We start from the raw sequence: 14,568 nt of genomic DNA, 5'->3' as shown, positions 1-14,568 counted from the left end.
ACTTCTATTATTTTTTAGAGCATTTTGGCCCCCAACGTTTTATTTTAAGATAAAAATGTCCCTCCATAGATAGAGATTGTTAGTTAAAACATGATTAACACTCTAAAATAAGGTTTTTTTACTATAAAATAAAATGTTGGGACCAAAATTCTTTAGAATAAAAGAGTAAGGGTCAAAGTGACTATTCAATCAAATATTAAATTTTTTCCCTAAATTGAGATTTTAGGTTAAATATTCTAAAAAGAAATTAAAATGGCTATTCTTACTATGCCTATAAATTAATATGATGTTTTGTTCGGTCGGTTTTAATTTTTAAGAAATAATAAAATTATTTTTTTAATAAAAATATCAAATAAAAGATTATTTTTTTAATAATATTGATATAATATTTATTAGTTTTTTCACGAAATATATAATCTCGATGATAAAATAATTATTGTTATTTTTTAAGGTCTCGGATTTGAACACCATAAATATTAAGGTGTGGACTTTCAATCTCAAATGATTTAGAGTTTTATCTTTCAAAATATATTACTTTATAATTAACATAAATTAATAAAAATATATTTATTAGTTTCTTTATATTAAAAATTAATAAAAATATATTTATTAGTTTTTTTATATTAAAATGATATAATTTTTTTATATATTGTAACTATTATTAATCATTTGAAATCCAAACTTGGTTGAGAAGCTCAAGGAGAAGGGGAGGGATCTGGGAAGAGGCAGACCTCCCTCCATCACCTTTACAATTACATAGGCCAAAAATGGATATTTTCTTATATAGGCCCTACATAATAATAATCTAACATATATGCAAAAATAATTATAAATATGATTGATGGGACCCCTTATGGGTATAATATTTATTTATTAAAATAGTATATTATATTATGTAGATAAATAATATAAAATAATAAAATCAACTTATCTCAATGATTAAGAGAATTATTTTTTTAAAGATCACGAGTTTGAGCTTAAGCAATTGTAGCAAGGTGATTGAGTGTTTATTATCAAATATTTGAAAGTATTTATAAAATATACTATTTTATAATAATCTTAGTTTAATTAAAATAATATTTTTTAAAATTAAAGGGTAAACAACACTTTTAGAAACTAAATTATTTTTTATTTATAAATTATATCATTCATCACTTAAGTATTTTTTCACTCCTATTTTGGTCATTGAAGTTTATTTTTTTTATTTTTTTACTTAACTTTCAAATTACTCATAATTTAATCACTCTAACTTTTAAATTTATTTTTTATTTTAGTTATATATTAATAAAATAAAAAACATCATATCACAAAAATTATTAATAAAATAAATTAAAGTGATCAAAACATTAGCAATTTGAAAGTTAAGTAATTAAATTAAAATGTTTTAAACTTTAGTTACCAAAATAGGAGTGAGGAAATATATAAGCGATGAATGATTTAGTTTATCCACTAAAAGGGTCACATGTAGTAGTTCCAAGTTTTTAACGATGGTACTAAAATAAAATAAAAAGTAAACGTTAAATATAGTTTTAAAACAAATGAAAGTTTAAATATTAAAATGAAATAAAATTGATAATTTAAATATTAAATATATAGTTTACTCAAAATTAAAATACTAGTGTAAGACTTTCTAAATAAAAAAAATATCTCACTTCTTTTTCTTAATCTAATACTTATTTTTAATTAATTTTCAAATAACATTTATTTATTTATTTAACTTTAAACGCCATCTTTATTGAATGAAAAAAAAATTATTCCATACAATTATTTCTAGAGATCGTTCCTTTCTGAAAAAATCACTAGTTTATCGAGATATGCCTATTTGAGTCATCAACTTCCATACAATTATTTCTAGGGATAATATGAACGTTTGGGTGTTATAATATCACTACCTATAGTTAAAATACACAACAAAAACCCCTTTCATGCCTTAAATCCCTTTAAAGTGCAAACAAAGGCTTATACACACAACATGCATCAAGCTTAACATTTTGATCTACAAGCAGTATGAGAAGGTTAGAAATGTGTGTTACCTCACTCTTAAGAGTTGTAAAAATTACCTCAAAATCACCCAAGCACTTCCTTCTCTTGTCTCTGCCCTTAGAGCTTTCATATTCTTCTCTCATTGGAATACATCAAAGAAATGAGTTATAAACTCATTTAAGGATTTAAGAAGATTGAAAATAGGGTCTTTAAGCTTCCAAAATGAATTTGGAATCTTAAGGGGTTCTAGAACTCAAAACCCCACTCAACTCCCACTCAAGCTTCTATGGCCAAACAACCATGTTGAGAGCTCAAAATGAAGCTCTTAGATAGGTGATTTCAGATCTTACCTTCACAATTTCATAGTGGAGATGTTGAGCAAAAAGTTCCTACCTTTAATTTGGGTTCAATGAGAAGAATGAGAGAGTCTGAATGAGAGAGTCTGAAAGGGAGAAAGAAGACAAGGTTGGAAGATGAGGACAAAGGGAAATGAAAAAGAAGAATAAGAGAGTCTGCTCGACTGCAGTACCAACCTTAATTGATATTCAGCCTTTGAAATAATTTTGTGAATTCCACTTCTAGTCTCTCTCCTATGTTACTCAACTCAAAAACACCCTTTTTAAGCCTTGTTGGGCTTAAGCCCAAACCAAAACTTAACCATCTACTAGCCTAGCACTCTTGAATGGTTCCTTAGCCCATTCACAACTCATTCGGGTTTTACCTAAAAACTACTAACCCAAAAATCGGGGTGTTACAACTCTCAACTTCTTAAAAGAAATTTTATCCTCAAAATTTATCTGAAATGAATAGATGCGAAAACTAGAGTTGCTTGTCCTCTTCGGTCTCCCATGTAGCTTTTTCGACCCTATGGGTCCTCCATAGAACCTTCATCAGGGGAATCTGCTTGTTCCTCAAGTCTTTGACCTCTCGATCTAAGATCCTTATCGGTTCTACCTCATAAGTCATATTTTGACTTACCTCTATTTGTTCCAAAGGAATAACGTGGGATGGGTCCGAATGATATTTCCTAAGGATCGACACATGAAAAAACATTGTGGATGTGCTCCATCTCCGGTGGCAAGGCCAAATGGTAGGCTACAAGTCCAATTCTATCGAGAATCTCATAAGGTTCAACGAAACGCGAAGCTAGTTTCCCTTTATGGCCAAACCGTAGTATTATTTTCCACGGTGATACTTTAAGAAAAACCTTGTCACCAACCTTGAACTCTATGTCATTTCTCTTCAAGACTGCGTACGATCTTTGTCGGTCGAAGGCCTCCTTCAGTCGTCCTTGAATCAGTCTAACCTTCTCTTCCGCCTCATTGATCAAATCAAACCTAACTAGCTTCCTATCACTGAGTTCCCCAAGCTTCATGAAACACCTTCTAGATGGGTCTCGGTCAGAGTTGATCGATGTCGAAACCCCATGTAACCTCAGTATTTCCTAATTGTATAGCCTAACCAACCTCTCTAGGGTGAAATCCATACGAACAGGTAGGAAATGAGGATATTTGGTCAAACGATCTACCACTAGCCAAATAGCATCGTGCTTCCTTCGTGTCATAGACAATCCCGTCATGAAATCCATGGTTACCCAATCCGCCTTCCACTGCGGAATCTGGACGAGTTGGAGTGACCCTGATGGAACCTGATATTCTGCTTTCACTTGTTGACACGCTAAGAATCTGGACACGAACTCAGATATTTCTTTTTTCATGTCTGGCCACCAGTATAACTGTCGAAGGTCCTGATACATCTTGTTTCCTCCCGGGTGAACAGAAAACAGATCATAGTGCGCCTCACCCAAAATCTTGGCTCGCAACTCACTGACTGACGGTTCACACAACCGTCCCTGATAATACAACACATTTTTGTCTTTTAATTCAAAACCGGGTGCTTCACCTTGACGGGCTTGCTCAAACTTGCTCATTAATCGGGTGTCAGTCCTCTAAAGTTCTCTGACTTCCTTAACTAACTCGGTTTCTACTCGCAACTCTGACCACGAAACAACATCAGTTGTTCTTACGTGGGTTGTTTTCCTTCTTGCACAAGTATGATCCCTATCACTAACTCTTGGAGCAGCGTTCCTTTTGTCATGCCGTTTTTATGTGTGTGTGTGTGCTACACAACTTTGGAGTCATATTGATGTGTGTTATTTTGGTAAAAATGTAGAACCCGTCTAAAATAAAAAAAAAAAAGCCCAAGCAAAGGTCGATTCGGTTCTGGGCCAGGGGAGACCAACTCTTGAACTTATTATTATATGGAAAATTTATTTCGTTATCACTAGCCTTTCATTTCCATGTGATCTGGTTACAGGTATATCAGTCTTTTGAAAGTATAATGATATTCTGGATACTGCTCTTCCCTTTTAGGTACAAAAAACTTTGCTGTAGAGGCTCTTGGTTTATATCCTCAACCTCCACTGCTTATCAGACGGGCTCTTGAAGAAGTTGTGTTGCCAGGTATATCTCATTTAGACTCTCTCTCTCTCTCTCTCTCGCGGGTTTTCGAACTCTCTCTCTCTCTCTCGCGGGTTTTCGAACAGTTGGGGTTTTTTTTTTCGAAAGGAAAGAGATCATTTTATTACTTGAAAACAAGCTGTATTGCACGGGGCCTCATTAAAAAAACCTCATTAAAAAATCACCCTAACTCTAAATAGAGGAAAAAGAGAGCATCAGGCAATGACACAAACAGGAGCTAACTACAACTACAGGGGACTATCGAAAATCACCTAGGTAGAGCCAAAAACAAAGCAAACTAACGATCCAAAAAAACCCAGAACAGATCAGCAACACAACCAAACCAACACCCGGGATAAGAACCTGAGGCCAATCTAGCCAGTTGGTCTGCCGCCGAATTACGACTCCTTGGGATATGTCTCACAGTAAAATTTTCTCTAGTAGACATCGCAGCAATCGGCCGCAAAAGCAACTACTTGGGTTTGGTTTTAACAAACATCAGTATGTTGGAGATTGATGTTCTCTTTGGAGCTGATATATTTCACGTTCGGTTAATGCTTATATTACAAATGGGGTAATATATTTGTCAGTAAATATAAAAAACTGCTGTTATCAGCATATATTTCATTTATGTAGGATAAATGATTCTAAGAGTGAACGATTCCTGATTAAAAAACTAAAATGAATAAATGGAAGAGCAATAAACGTATTGGAAATAACTGAATTAACAATCATATGTGATCATATGACGAAGAGAACAAAATTTGCTATAATTTTGGCTTAAAAGCTCAGGTTTTTATTGACAGGAGGTTACAAAGGTGACAAAGATGTCTACACCGTTCCTGCTGGGATCGACATCATATATGTGAGTTAAACCGGTTTTTGCTTCCTCATAAACCCTTGAAAGTTTCTTCTTCTGAGTCCCATCTGTTTTTGTTGATATGTGTTGGAAATACAATTCTTGGTATATAATCTCCCATAGATCTCCATACTTTTGGGACAATCCCCACGAATTTTTTCCTGAGATATTTCTAGAACAAAAGGAATGTGGAGGCATCGAAGGATGGGCTGGTTTTGATTCGTCTCGAAGCCCTGTAGCATTATACCCTAACGAGGTTTATCATCATAAGCTCAATGTTTTAATCAAACCACACCCTGCTCAAATTCATTTTTCTTATATGCAAGTTTGTTGTTATTTTCAACTATCAGATTTCGCTTTCTTACCCTTTGGTGGGGGACCGAAGAAGTGCGTCGGAGATCAATTTGCACTCATGGAATCGACCATGGCATTGGCTGTGTTGTTTCAAAAGTTTGATGTGGAACTGAAAGGATCCCCTGAATCCGTGGAGCTGGTTACAGGAGCAACAATACACACCAAGAACGGATTGTGGTGCAAGCTAAAGAAGAGGTCTAAGGGCAATTGATTTTCAGCAAGAATTTGAGCTTCTCTACCGCTGAGTCTAACTTGTGGATAGTGTTTAAACATTATTTGAACTTTCTGAAAAAGAGGTAAATCACGGGTTTGCTCTATATATGGTAGAGATTAAATCCGATTTCTGTAACTTAACATTCAACATTTTATTGAAAGATCACCATGATTATTACAAATTTGTGTCTGGTATTAATATTATTGAATACCAATAACACAAAATCATCTGAATAGCATTACAACTTGGATTTAACTGTAACTGGAAAAAGAAAGGTCGTATTCTTTACCTGTAGGTGTTGGCAACCCTAAAAGAATAAACTCTTTAACTTATCCTACCGATCCAATGATGTGTTGAAAACTGTTTATATCGACTTCTTCATCGTATAAATGTATAGAAATGCTTCTTTTGCAACTATTATAGGAGGTTATCATGAAGATGCTTTGATGCAATGCCATGAAAATGAGTCGAGTACAGGGACAGGTCCTGCAATCAGAGTAATGAATTCATAATAAAAGCATGCATCATTATTGACCTAGCCGATATAACTTTTATCCCTACAGGTCACATACCTCGTCTTGCAAACCTTCTTGAATGTCAAAACCCTGCATGGCCGATGCTCTAAAGGGAAGATGAGCCTGCAACAATGTTCCGGGGGAGGTTGCTTCAGATTCCAAATCACTTAATATTTATACCGAAATATTTTCATTAAACAAAAGCCTGAAAACAAAATAAGGCAGTGATTTCCAGCAAGTTCAGTATCAGTGCCTGCATACTCTGTTGGTTCCCATAGTGATTATCACGGGCTGGTAGTGAATGTAGCTGTCCCTAAAAATAGTTAATAGATTGAAAGGGAATATAATGCTTTCAAAACATTCTGCAGGAAAATCTTAACAGTCCTGACATACCAGCCCTGATAAGTTTTGTTGATTGTTATAATAACCTCTGCGAAATGGAGGGATTGAGTTCAACTGTCCCTGCAGGAAGTACAAACCTGGTAAGGCTATCTTATAATAATGATAAACTTGGCTAGAAACCTTATTGTCTACAATTGAAAGGTACAAAATGAATGTTATAATATAACGTGATGTTAAGAGACACCAATACCAGTCCTTGAATATTCTGTTGAGCACCAATGTAACCATCAAGAGTTGGGGTTCTAGAGCTTACATCCTACAAAATTCATATCAAATACCAAACATTTATTCATATGGCTAGCCAGCTTCATTATAACAAACCACTGTGTTTGGGTGACGGACATTGCATACCATCCCATGAATGTCCTGCTGGGAAACAGAACAACCATCTAGTGTGTTTGCTCTTGAGCTTATCTGTTACAATAAACCAAAGATGATAATGCCAATGCCATTGCTTATATTCAGTCAAAATATGTAAGACAACAAACCATCTGCTGGCAGCTGTCTTGTCCCATAGTTATTCCTTCCGACTCAAACTGAACCTACAGTAGAAAAATGGTCATTTCAAAAAGCCTATAATATTGCCCAAGTACAGTTTAAGAATCTGCATGCCAAACATTGAGCCTAAACAGACCTTTCTCTTTTTGTATGCTTTCTTCTTCTTAGACGACTTGGTTGTAGCATTCCGATGATTCTCTGCTTCAGTCTCAAGAAAACCATGAACCGGTAGTGTTCTTGCCTCAGAAACACTTTTTCCAGAGTTGTTCACACCCATACAATATTTCAAGGCATCTTCCAATGCTTTTAGTGCAATACTATGCTTCTTCAGATAAAGAACCTTCTTCACCCAATTCGATGGCCCGCTTGCATAGATCATTGAATCGTTGCACACGATAATGAAGCCTGTTTGATTTTTCACCTAGATTTTGCCTAATCTTCGCCTCTTTGGTCCAACGTTTTAATATATAGTGGCATGGAATATCAGAAACACCAGACAACTGAAGAACAAGGAGGGAATGCTTACAAAGGAAACCTTTGTATTCAAATGAGCGGCATAAACAGCATATATCAAATTCTCTTTTGCTCCAAACTACAAGGAAATTTTGACGTTCTTCAAAATCATCAACTCGAAAGACAACAGAGTCCTCATCTTCACTTTCCTTCTGTAGGTGACAAGACACCATTCCCAAAATCTCTGCTTGAAATTTCTTGAATACTATATCTGTAAATATCATGGACATTTTCTTCTCAAATGCTGAGGCAGATCTCAATAAAGGTTGGTTATTTTGTGTTTCAAAATCAGCTTTGGCTTCCATTTCATACAACTCTAATGAGAATGATTTAAGCTGCCCAATGAACTCACTGAATGTAGCCGCATTATGCATGAACTTGTCAAAGAAAGATGCAACACTTTCAGATCGCTCAGTCGTAGATATTCCAGCTAAAAATACATGCCACATATAAACAGGAGCCCACTTTTCCCGATCATTATACAATGAAAGAAACCATTCATGTTCCTTCAGCTCATACTTGTCGACCATCCTACACCATCTCTCTTCAAACTGTTCATGTGTCCAAGACCTATATATGCATTTATTGAACTTTTTCATGAAATTCTCATTCTGATCCATAATGCAACCTGAATTCTCAGGAAACTTACTTAGTACATGCCACAAACAGAAACAATGGCGAGAGTTAGAAAACACATCAGCAACAGCTTCATTCAAAACTTTGTCTTGATCAGTAAGTACCACTTTGGGAGCTTTCCCACCCATTGCTTTAAGCCAAGAACGCATTAACCAAACAAAAGCTGATGTAGTACTCTCCCCAATCAGAGCACATCCAAGCAACATGTACTGGAAGTGATGATTTACTCCGATAATAGGAATGTAAGGAATCTTGTATTTGTTTCTAACAAAAAAGGTATCAAAAAATACCACATCACCAAAGTGACTGTAATTATGTCTACCTCTTGCATCAACCCAGAACACACTCCTTACACATTTTTCGTTATCAAAATCCATTGTATAAAAGGAATCAGGATTCTCATCCTTCATACACATAAAAAATTTAAGCATCAGTTCTACATCTTTCTCATCTAGAACCAGCTGCAGGCCTTTCTTTTCGCATGCCACTGCATCAGGCTGTTTGTTCCTCCCCCTGATATCATAGTAAAAATCATCAGGACAAATTTCATGGTTATGCTCTTTCACAAAACTATGGATTATCCATTTTTCATCTTGCATCCTCTTCATATGCATGCGTGCTTTGCAGCCAGTCTTTGTACATGACCGAGGATTGACAGTTGTGTTAGATTCACGCTTGCTTCCAAATCTAGAACATGCAACTTTTACATCAATAAAATTTCCAGATCTTTTTGAACGGCGACTAGAAACTATTGTGATTCCAAATCCCACAGATCTAGCATACTCTCGGTAAAAAGAATATGCAGCTTCCTTTGACTCGAATTCCAAACCATTTTGAGGCTCAAGAATGGCACCTTTGCTGACGTTGGCCTCAGCAGTAGGCACATCCACCTGGTCCTCACAACCAGCAAAACTCTCCATCAAATTTGGTTCACAGGCTTCCACTGCATGCTCACTGGTTGCAGGAGGAGTTCCATCACCATCTTCTGCATCTATTTCCCCAGCAAGGTCCATGACATCACCATTTTCGTCTGATCCTGGAATTAACTTCTCTTCTTCTTTGAAGGCACCTCAAGATCTATATCCATGGAAAGCATTGCACTTGTTTAACAACAGATAATGCTCAGTACAGATACCTGAAAACTAAGATGAATACAATATCACTAGCAGCCAAATGAAACATAGTATCAAAGTTCAAATTTTGAGTGCATTAAAGGAGAAAATTTCCTTATTATTTATGTGCATCAAAGGAGAAATTTTCCTTATTATATTTATTTTTTTGAAGTAGACTACTATACCAATCACTTATTCTTCTTCCAAACTCAATGCAAAACCCATCTTCTAGCATTTGTAAGAACAGACAACATAAAAATCAAGTTCTTTCAGCAAACGAGTTCTGTGCGCACCCACTAGCAACGGGAAATTAATGAATAATTAGGTATTTCCTTAGTTAATCCAAACAGCTATTGCAGCAGAGCAGAAACATGTTATACTACTCATCCATGAACTAATACATAGCTAAATTAACATTTAACACACTACCTTACCTTACCGTCGCCATGGCAAGCCTCATTTACTAGCAGAATCTGCTGCTGGGATTCACTTATAAAATTCAAAGTAGAAGGCCACTGAAAATCTTTCCTTGAATTGCTCCTATTTTTTATCACAACTTTACACGAAAACGATAAACCCATAATTTCATTTCACCATCAAAGTTAAACTAGGGTTTTCCGAACTATTCGTGTTAAATTTAAACCCTAAAATTTAACGAGTAGATCTTATTAGCTGGCTGATATCTTCTAAAGGATAAAGAAAAAAATACAGAAGATTTAATTCAAATTTTTGCATACTAACTAAAGGGAAGCAATAGAGAATATGAAGAAAGAATATATATACAATTCAGAGAAATAATTGGTTACAGTTGCAAAGAAGTTGAAAGCTTACATTGCTGCTACTGTGATTGGAAGTGGAGCCAACTGGATTTTTCACGTCCTCGTTAATTTAAGTGATTCAATTTTGAACTTAACAAAGCTTAATTACGATAATTTGATTATTCAGTTAATTGAGTTTTAAAATATTTTAACTACGGAGGAGAGGTGTTCGTAACTTGAAAAAATACAAAAAAAGAAACTGATTAAATTCTTTTTTTTCTTTCAAAGTATATATATATATATATATATATATATTATAAAGTTCTAACCGCAATTGTGAAAATAAAAAGTGTGTATGTGAAATTATCTCAGTGATTAAAAATATAATTATGTTTTTAAGAATTCGAGTTTAAACATCAATAGTTGTAAAGTGTTTGAGTGATTAATATTAAACGGTTGAGAATCTTTAGAAAAAATTCTATCATTTCTAATTGCACTAAATCAGTTAAAAATAGTTAAATAAATTACACCCTTGTCAGTAAATTAATTTGAATATTCCAATTTCATCCTTAATTTGTCACTTATATTTTAAATTAGTTCTGACACTTTTGAACATTTTAATTTTATACCCAAACTATGATCCTTATTTTATAATGGTATTAAACTTCTGATTCTTCCAATTTCATCCAAATATGTAATTAATTTTAAATATAATTTAACCTAAATTAAATGATTTTCAAACATATAACAATATGATTTGGTCTAACAGCTTTACTGAAAGAAGATGTGATTAATCTATATCAATACTTTAAGATTAAATTAAAATATTTAAAAGTTTGAAAATCAACTTGGAAATCACAATTTAAGGATAAAATTGGAACATTCCAAATTTTAAAGACCAATTTGAGAGTAATCATTTAAGGATAAGATTAGAGCATTCAAAAGTTCAAAAACCAATTTAAAAATAAGGATGTAATTTAAGGATGTGTGGCGCAATTAACTCTTAAATTAAAGTTTCATTGGATTTTAATTGATTAAAAAGTTAAATCGGGTATAATTGAGAAACACAAACGAAAAAGAAATATCATTCGTCCAACTGCCCGTCACTCACTGATTTATAGCAACAATGAACTTATATCGTCGCCTCAATCAAACCGTGAACTATGCCATCTAAACCTCTGATCGATCGTGGATTGCAGAGATTTTAGAATTTAATTTTTCTTTTCTGAGAAATGGTAAACCAGATCACTTCAACTTCCCTCTGAGATTATCTCATGGAATTTTCCCTTCAAGGTTCTTAATCTGGCAAGCAACAGGAGAGAAAAACAAACAAATGCTGGGATTAACAAAACCCGAATCCGACACACCATGAAAACTAGTAACATAGAAACATTATTTCGAGCATTTTTCGTCTCTCTGTTCTTTGCCCTGTGCAGGACTACAGGCCTTGCTTCTCTGTGGTCATTGTGGAACGAGTGCATGGTGTCCCCTGGATCGATCGTTATGTTGTTTAACTATGGATAGCTAACGATCTATTGTGCCTTTGCTCAGCTTCTCCACATAATCAGCTCACTGCTGTTGGAGGAAAACAGCCATTCTATGCTCAACACAATAAAAGCAGGCTAAAAGCCAACTCCACTACCTAAAGCTTCCGAATTCAAACAGGCAGTACATGTTGCACGCTATGGTTGCTGTTGGAGGAAAATAACCATTCTATGCATACTGCATGAGCACCCTAGATGAAGAAAGCATGTAATAGTTACGCTACACCACCTGATGATGAAGATTATGGTTCCAATTTAAATAAACCCACCACAACTACCTAGAGCTTCCGAAATTAAACAAAAACACCATAGGCTGCAGACTTCAGTTTCTATTCCCAGGACAATCATTCTATGAGCAAACCATATATGACAAAAGCATGCAGATTATGAATTCGATAATCTCAACTTCGCATCAAGCTTCTAAAATTCAAACAAAAGCACTTGTTGAGGATCTCAAAACCAAGAATGTAATACATTGTATAATACCTACACTCAAAGCTTCTGTCGATCAATGAAGATCAAGAAAAACCAAATCTAAGCAGCTCAAAATGCAATAGGAACAACAAATGTCTCTGAAAATGAAGAATACCAATATGACGGGTTAGCAAAACATTGCCATTTTGGATTCAAAATCCACCAATAAATCAGTGACAAAGATACTATCAAACTTTAAAAGATTCAGTTCTCAGCTATCATCGATCTACAGATCCACGGCAAAACAAAATTAAAAATCATAAAAGACCCAGAATAATTCAAAGCTTAAATTTCTTGAAGAAACGGGCATATCACGTACCATGATATAAAAAAATAAGAACCCATAAATATCTCGTCGAAACAGATTCAAACATGACCTTCAATTTTAACCTTTTTTTTCAAAAAAAAAAAGTACATAAACCGTTAACATTTTGTTCCAATAAAAACCCTAGAACCTGAGCTTAGTAAAGAACCACCTGTTTTTTTCCAGTCTTGAACCTCTCTTCGAACCTCGCCTTAGTTGCCTTACAAGCGGCCACCTTCTTGTCCTTCGTCTGAGAGCATCGACGGTCACCACATCTTTCAAATCCACGTCGAGGGTGTAGCGCGTAGGCATCAGGTGCTGGTAATTGACGAGCTTGACGAAGCACTTGACGCGCGATTTCTTGGCTGTTTTCTTCGCTGAGTCCTTGCGGATAACCTTGCTCGGATACTTCTTTATCCCTGCAACCAAACAGTGGCCATAGGGGCGGTCGCGTGTACCATCGTCGAAAGATTTAACAATGACGGCTTTCCGGCCGGCGTATCGTCCATGGAGAACGATAACAGCCTTGTTTTGTTTCAGAAACTTCACCATCGTAACGGCAGCGGCGGCGTCTCTGATTCTCTTCTCCCAAAAACCCTACGTAATGAAAATGAGGTGATATATACTGTGAAACCCTTTCGGACTCTTTGTGGGCTTTGTGAAAGTGGTTTGTTTATTAATTTTTTGTGCTAAATACCGAAATTATGTAAAGAAAAATAGATGGACATTAAGTTTTTAACAAATTTATTAACTGTCGGTGAGGATTTTTTAAAGTAATTTTAACTTTAAAATTTTCTTAATCAATTTATATTGTGTGTATATATAAATACATACATATATATTCTACAGATATAACTATTTAAATCGTATTTAAAAAATATCATTTCGCGGTAAATCATTTGATATTAATGACAACAACACTTCATTTAAATTAATCATTCAAGAATTTATATATATTTTTGAATATATATTTAATAACAAAATAAACTACGCATCTAGTCATCTAATTATTTTTATAGTTTCAATTTGGTCATCGACTATTTTTTTAAAATTATACCAAAAAGTTACGTTTTGATCATTTGTTGTTAAAAATTTAATGATGATACTGACGTGTTAATCATAAGATAATGGAACGTCTTCATTTAAAAATTGTCACGTGAATAAATTTATTTATTTTTAATTATGAGTGGCCAAAACATAACTTTAAGTGTGATTTTAAAAAATAAATAGTTTGAATATCAAAAGAGAACTACAAAATAATTAGATGACAATACAAAATTTACCCTTAGGCTACATATCTCGAAGAAGAAACCTGCAAAAGCGTGTGATGAGAGCGCCCGAAGGCAAAGTGTGGGTTTCGTCGGGAATTAAATTAAGGATTTTTCATTTTAATATTCACATTTTAAAACATATATATTGTTTATCTTTTGTTTCTTTAATATTCACATCATTGAAACTTTACGTTTTAATATCTAAACTATACTTTTTGATATATTTTATGCCTAAATTTTTAATTTTTTTAAAATTTTAAAAATTATATTTAATTACATAATAGTGTTTATCACACGAATATCATATCCTCGCATTGTCTTAATTGCACATTGACTTTGTTGTAATAGTAACAGTAAAATCAGGCATTTTTTCGTACAAGTATTTTGACACAAAATTGTTCTTTTTCTTTTGGTATTGATTCCACGATTATTTAAAGAAGCAAAACTTGATGCGGTTATAGAACTTTTCAGCTTCAGCTTAGAAGATCAAACAACTATCGAATCATACTTCAACAAATTCTCGAAGTTCTTCAGTTTTTAAATCTGGGTATTCTCGGTTTACAATTTGTTTTTTTTTTTTTTGGTTTATGTGCCATGGCTCTTTGCTCCCGTTTTACTTGGATCACTTGGCGTCTGCTTGCTTGAAAGATGATAAGATAGGAAATTCATCGT

At 34.2% G+C, this 14,568-nt stretch overlaps 2 protein-coding genes and 1 pseudogene across 5 annotated transcripts; all 3 read right to left on the bottom strand.

Annotated features, from left to right (window-relative positions):
• Positions 1-5,995: 5,995 nt before the first annotated feature.
• Positions 5,996-7,770, bottom strand: LOC120153187 (protein FAR-RED ELONGATED HYPOCOTYL 3-like). Of its 4 annotated transcripts, none has more exons than XM_039165190.1 (8): positions 7,421-7,770; positions 7,275-7,328; positions 7,138-7,200; positions 6,977-7,042; positions 6,778-6,846; positions 6,637-6,697; positions 6,442-6,512; positions 5,996-6,355 (listed from the first exon to the last, which is right to left on the bottom strand). In XM_039165190.1, exons 1-8 carry the CDS (start codon positions 7,661-7,663, stop codon positions 6,287-6,289), a joined length of 696 nt encoding a protein of 231 aa, XP_039021121.1. In that variant the 5' UTR covers positions 7,664-7,770; the 3' UTR covers positions 5,996-6,286. The 4 variants fall into 4 exon arrangements, with proteins under 4 accessions (XP_039021121.1, XP_039021122.1, XP_039021124.1 ...); XM_039165191.1 differs by having other exon boundaries at positions 6,442-6,507; positions 6,638-6,697; XM_039165193.1 differs by having other exon boundaries at positions 6,442-6,490; positions 6,638-6,697.
• Positions 7,768-9,446, bottom strand: LOC120153317 (protein FAR1-RELATED SEQUENCE 2-like). The gene is made up of 2 exons (XM_039165301.1): positions 7,847-9,446; positions 7,768-7,784 (listed from the first exon to the last, which is right to left on the bottom strand). The coding sequence occupies exons 1-2, from the start codon at positions 9,444-9,446 to the stop codon at positions 7,768-7,770; spliced, it is 1,617 nt and encodes a 538-aa protein (XP_039021232.1).
• A 3,184-nt stretch (positions 9,447-12,630) lies between these two features.
• LOC120153302 lies at positions 12,631-13,209 on the bottom strand (annotated as a pseudogene).
• Positions 13,210-14,568: the final 1,359 nt, after the last annotated feature.

This window comes from Hibiscus syriacus, unplaced genomic scaffold (genome assembly GCF_006381635.1).
Source record: "Hibiscus syriacus cultivar Baekdansim isolate YM2019G1 unplaced genomic scaffold, ASM638163v2 tig00111099_pilon, whole genome shotgun sequence".
Lineage (NCBI taxonomy): Eukaryota > Viridiplantae > Streptophyta > Magnoliopsida > Malvales > Malvaceae > Hibiscus > Hibiscus syriacus.
The sequence above is the reverse complement of the archived record's forward strand: the minus strand, read 5'-3'. Positions and strand labels throughout refer to the sequence as shown.

What these genes read in the sequence shown, in the direction of transcription:
- LOC120153317 (XM_039165301.1), bottom strand. Translation starts at nt 9,446, where the DNA reads ATGGACCTTGCTGGGGAAATAGATGCAGAAGATGGTGATGGAACTCCT.
- LOC120153187 (XM_039165190.1), bottom strand. Translation starts at nt 7,663, where the DNA reads ATGATCTATGCAAGCGGGCCATCGAATTGGGTGAAGAAGGTTCTTTAT. An exon ending in AGCAGGACATTCATGGGATG is followed by an intron (nt 7,043 to 7,137) that starts GTATGCAATGTC and finishes TGAATTTTGTAG; the next exon opens with GATGTAAGCTCTAGAACCCC. An exon ending in AACAAAACTTATCAGGGCTG is followed by an intron (nt 6,698 to 6,777) that starts GTATGTCAGGAC and finishes AACTATTTTTAG; the next exon opens with GGACAGCTACATTCACTACC.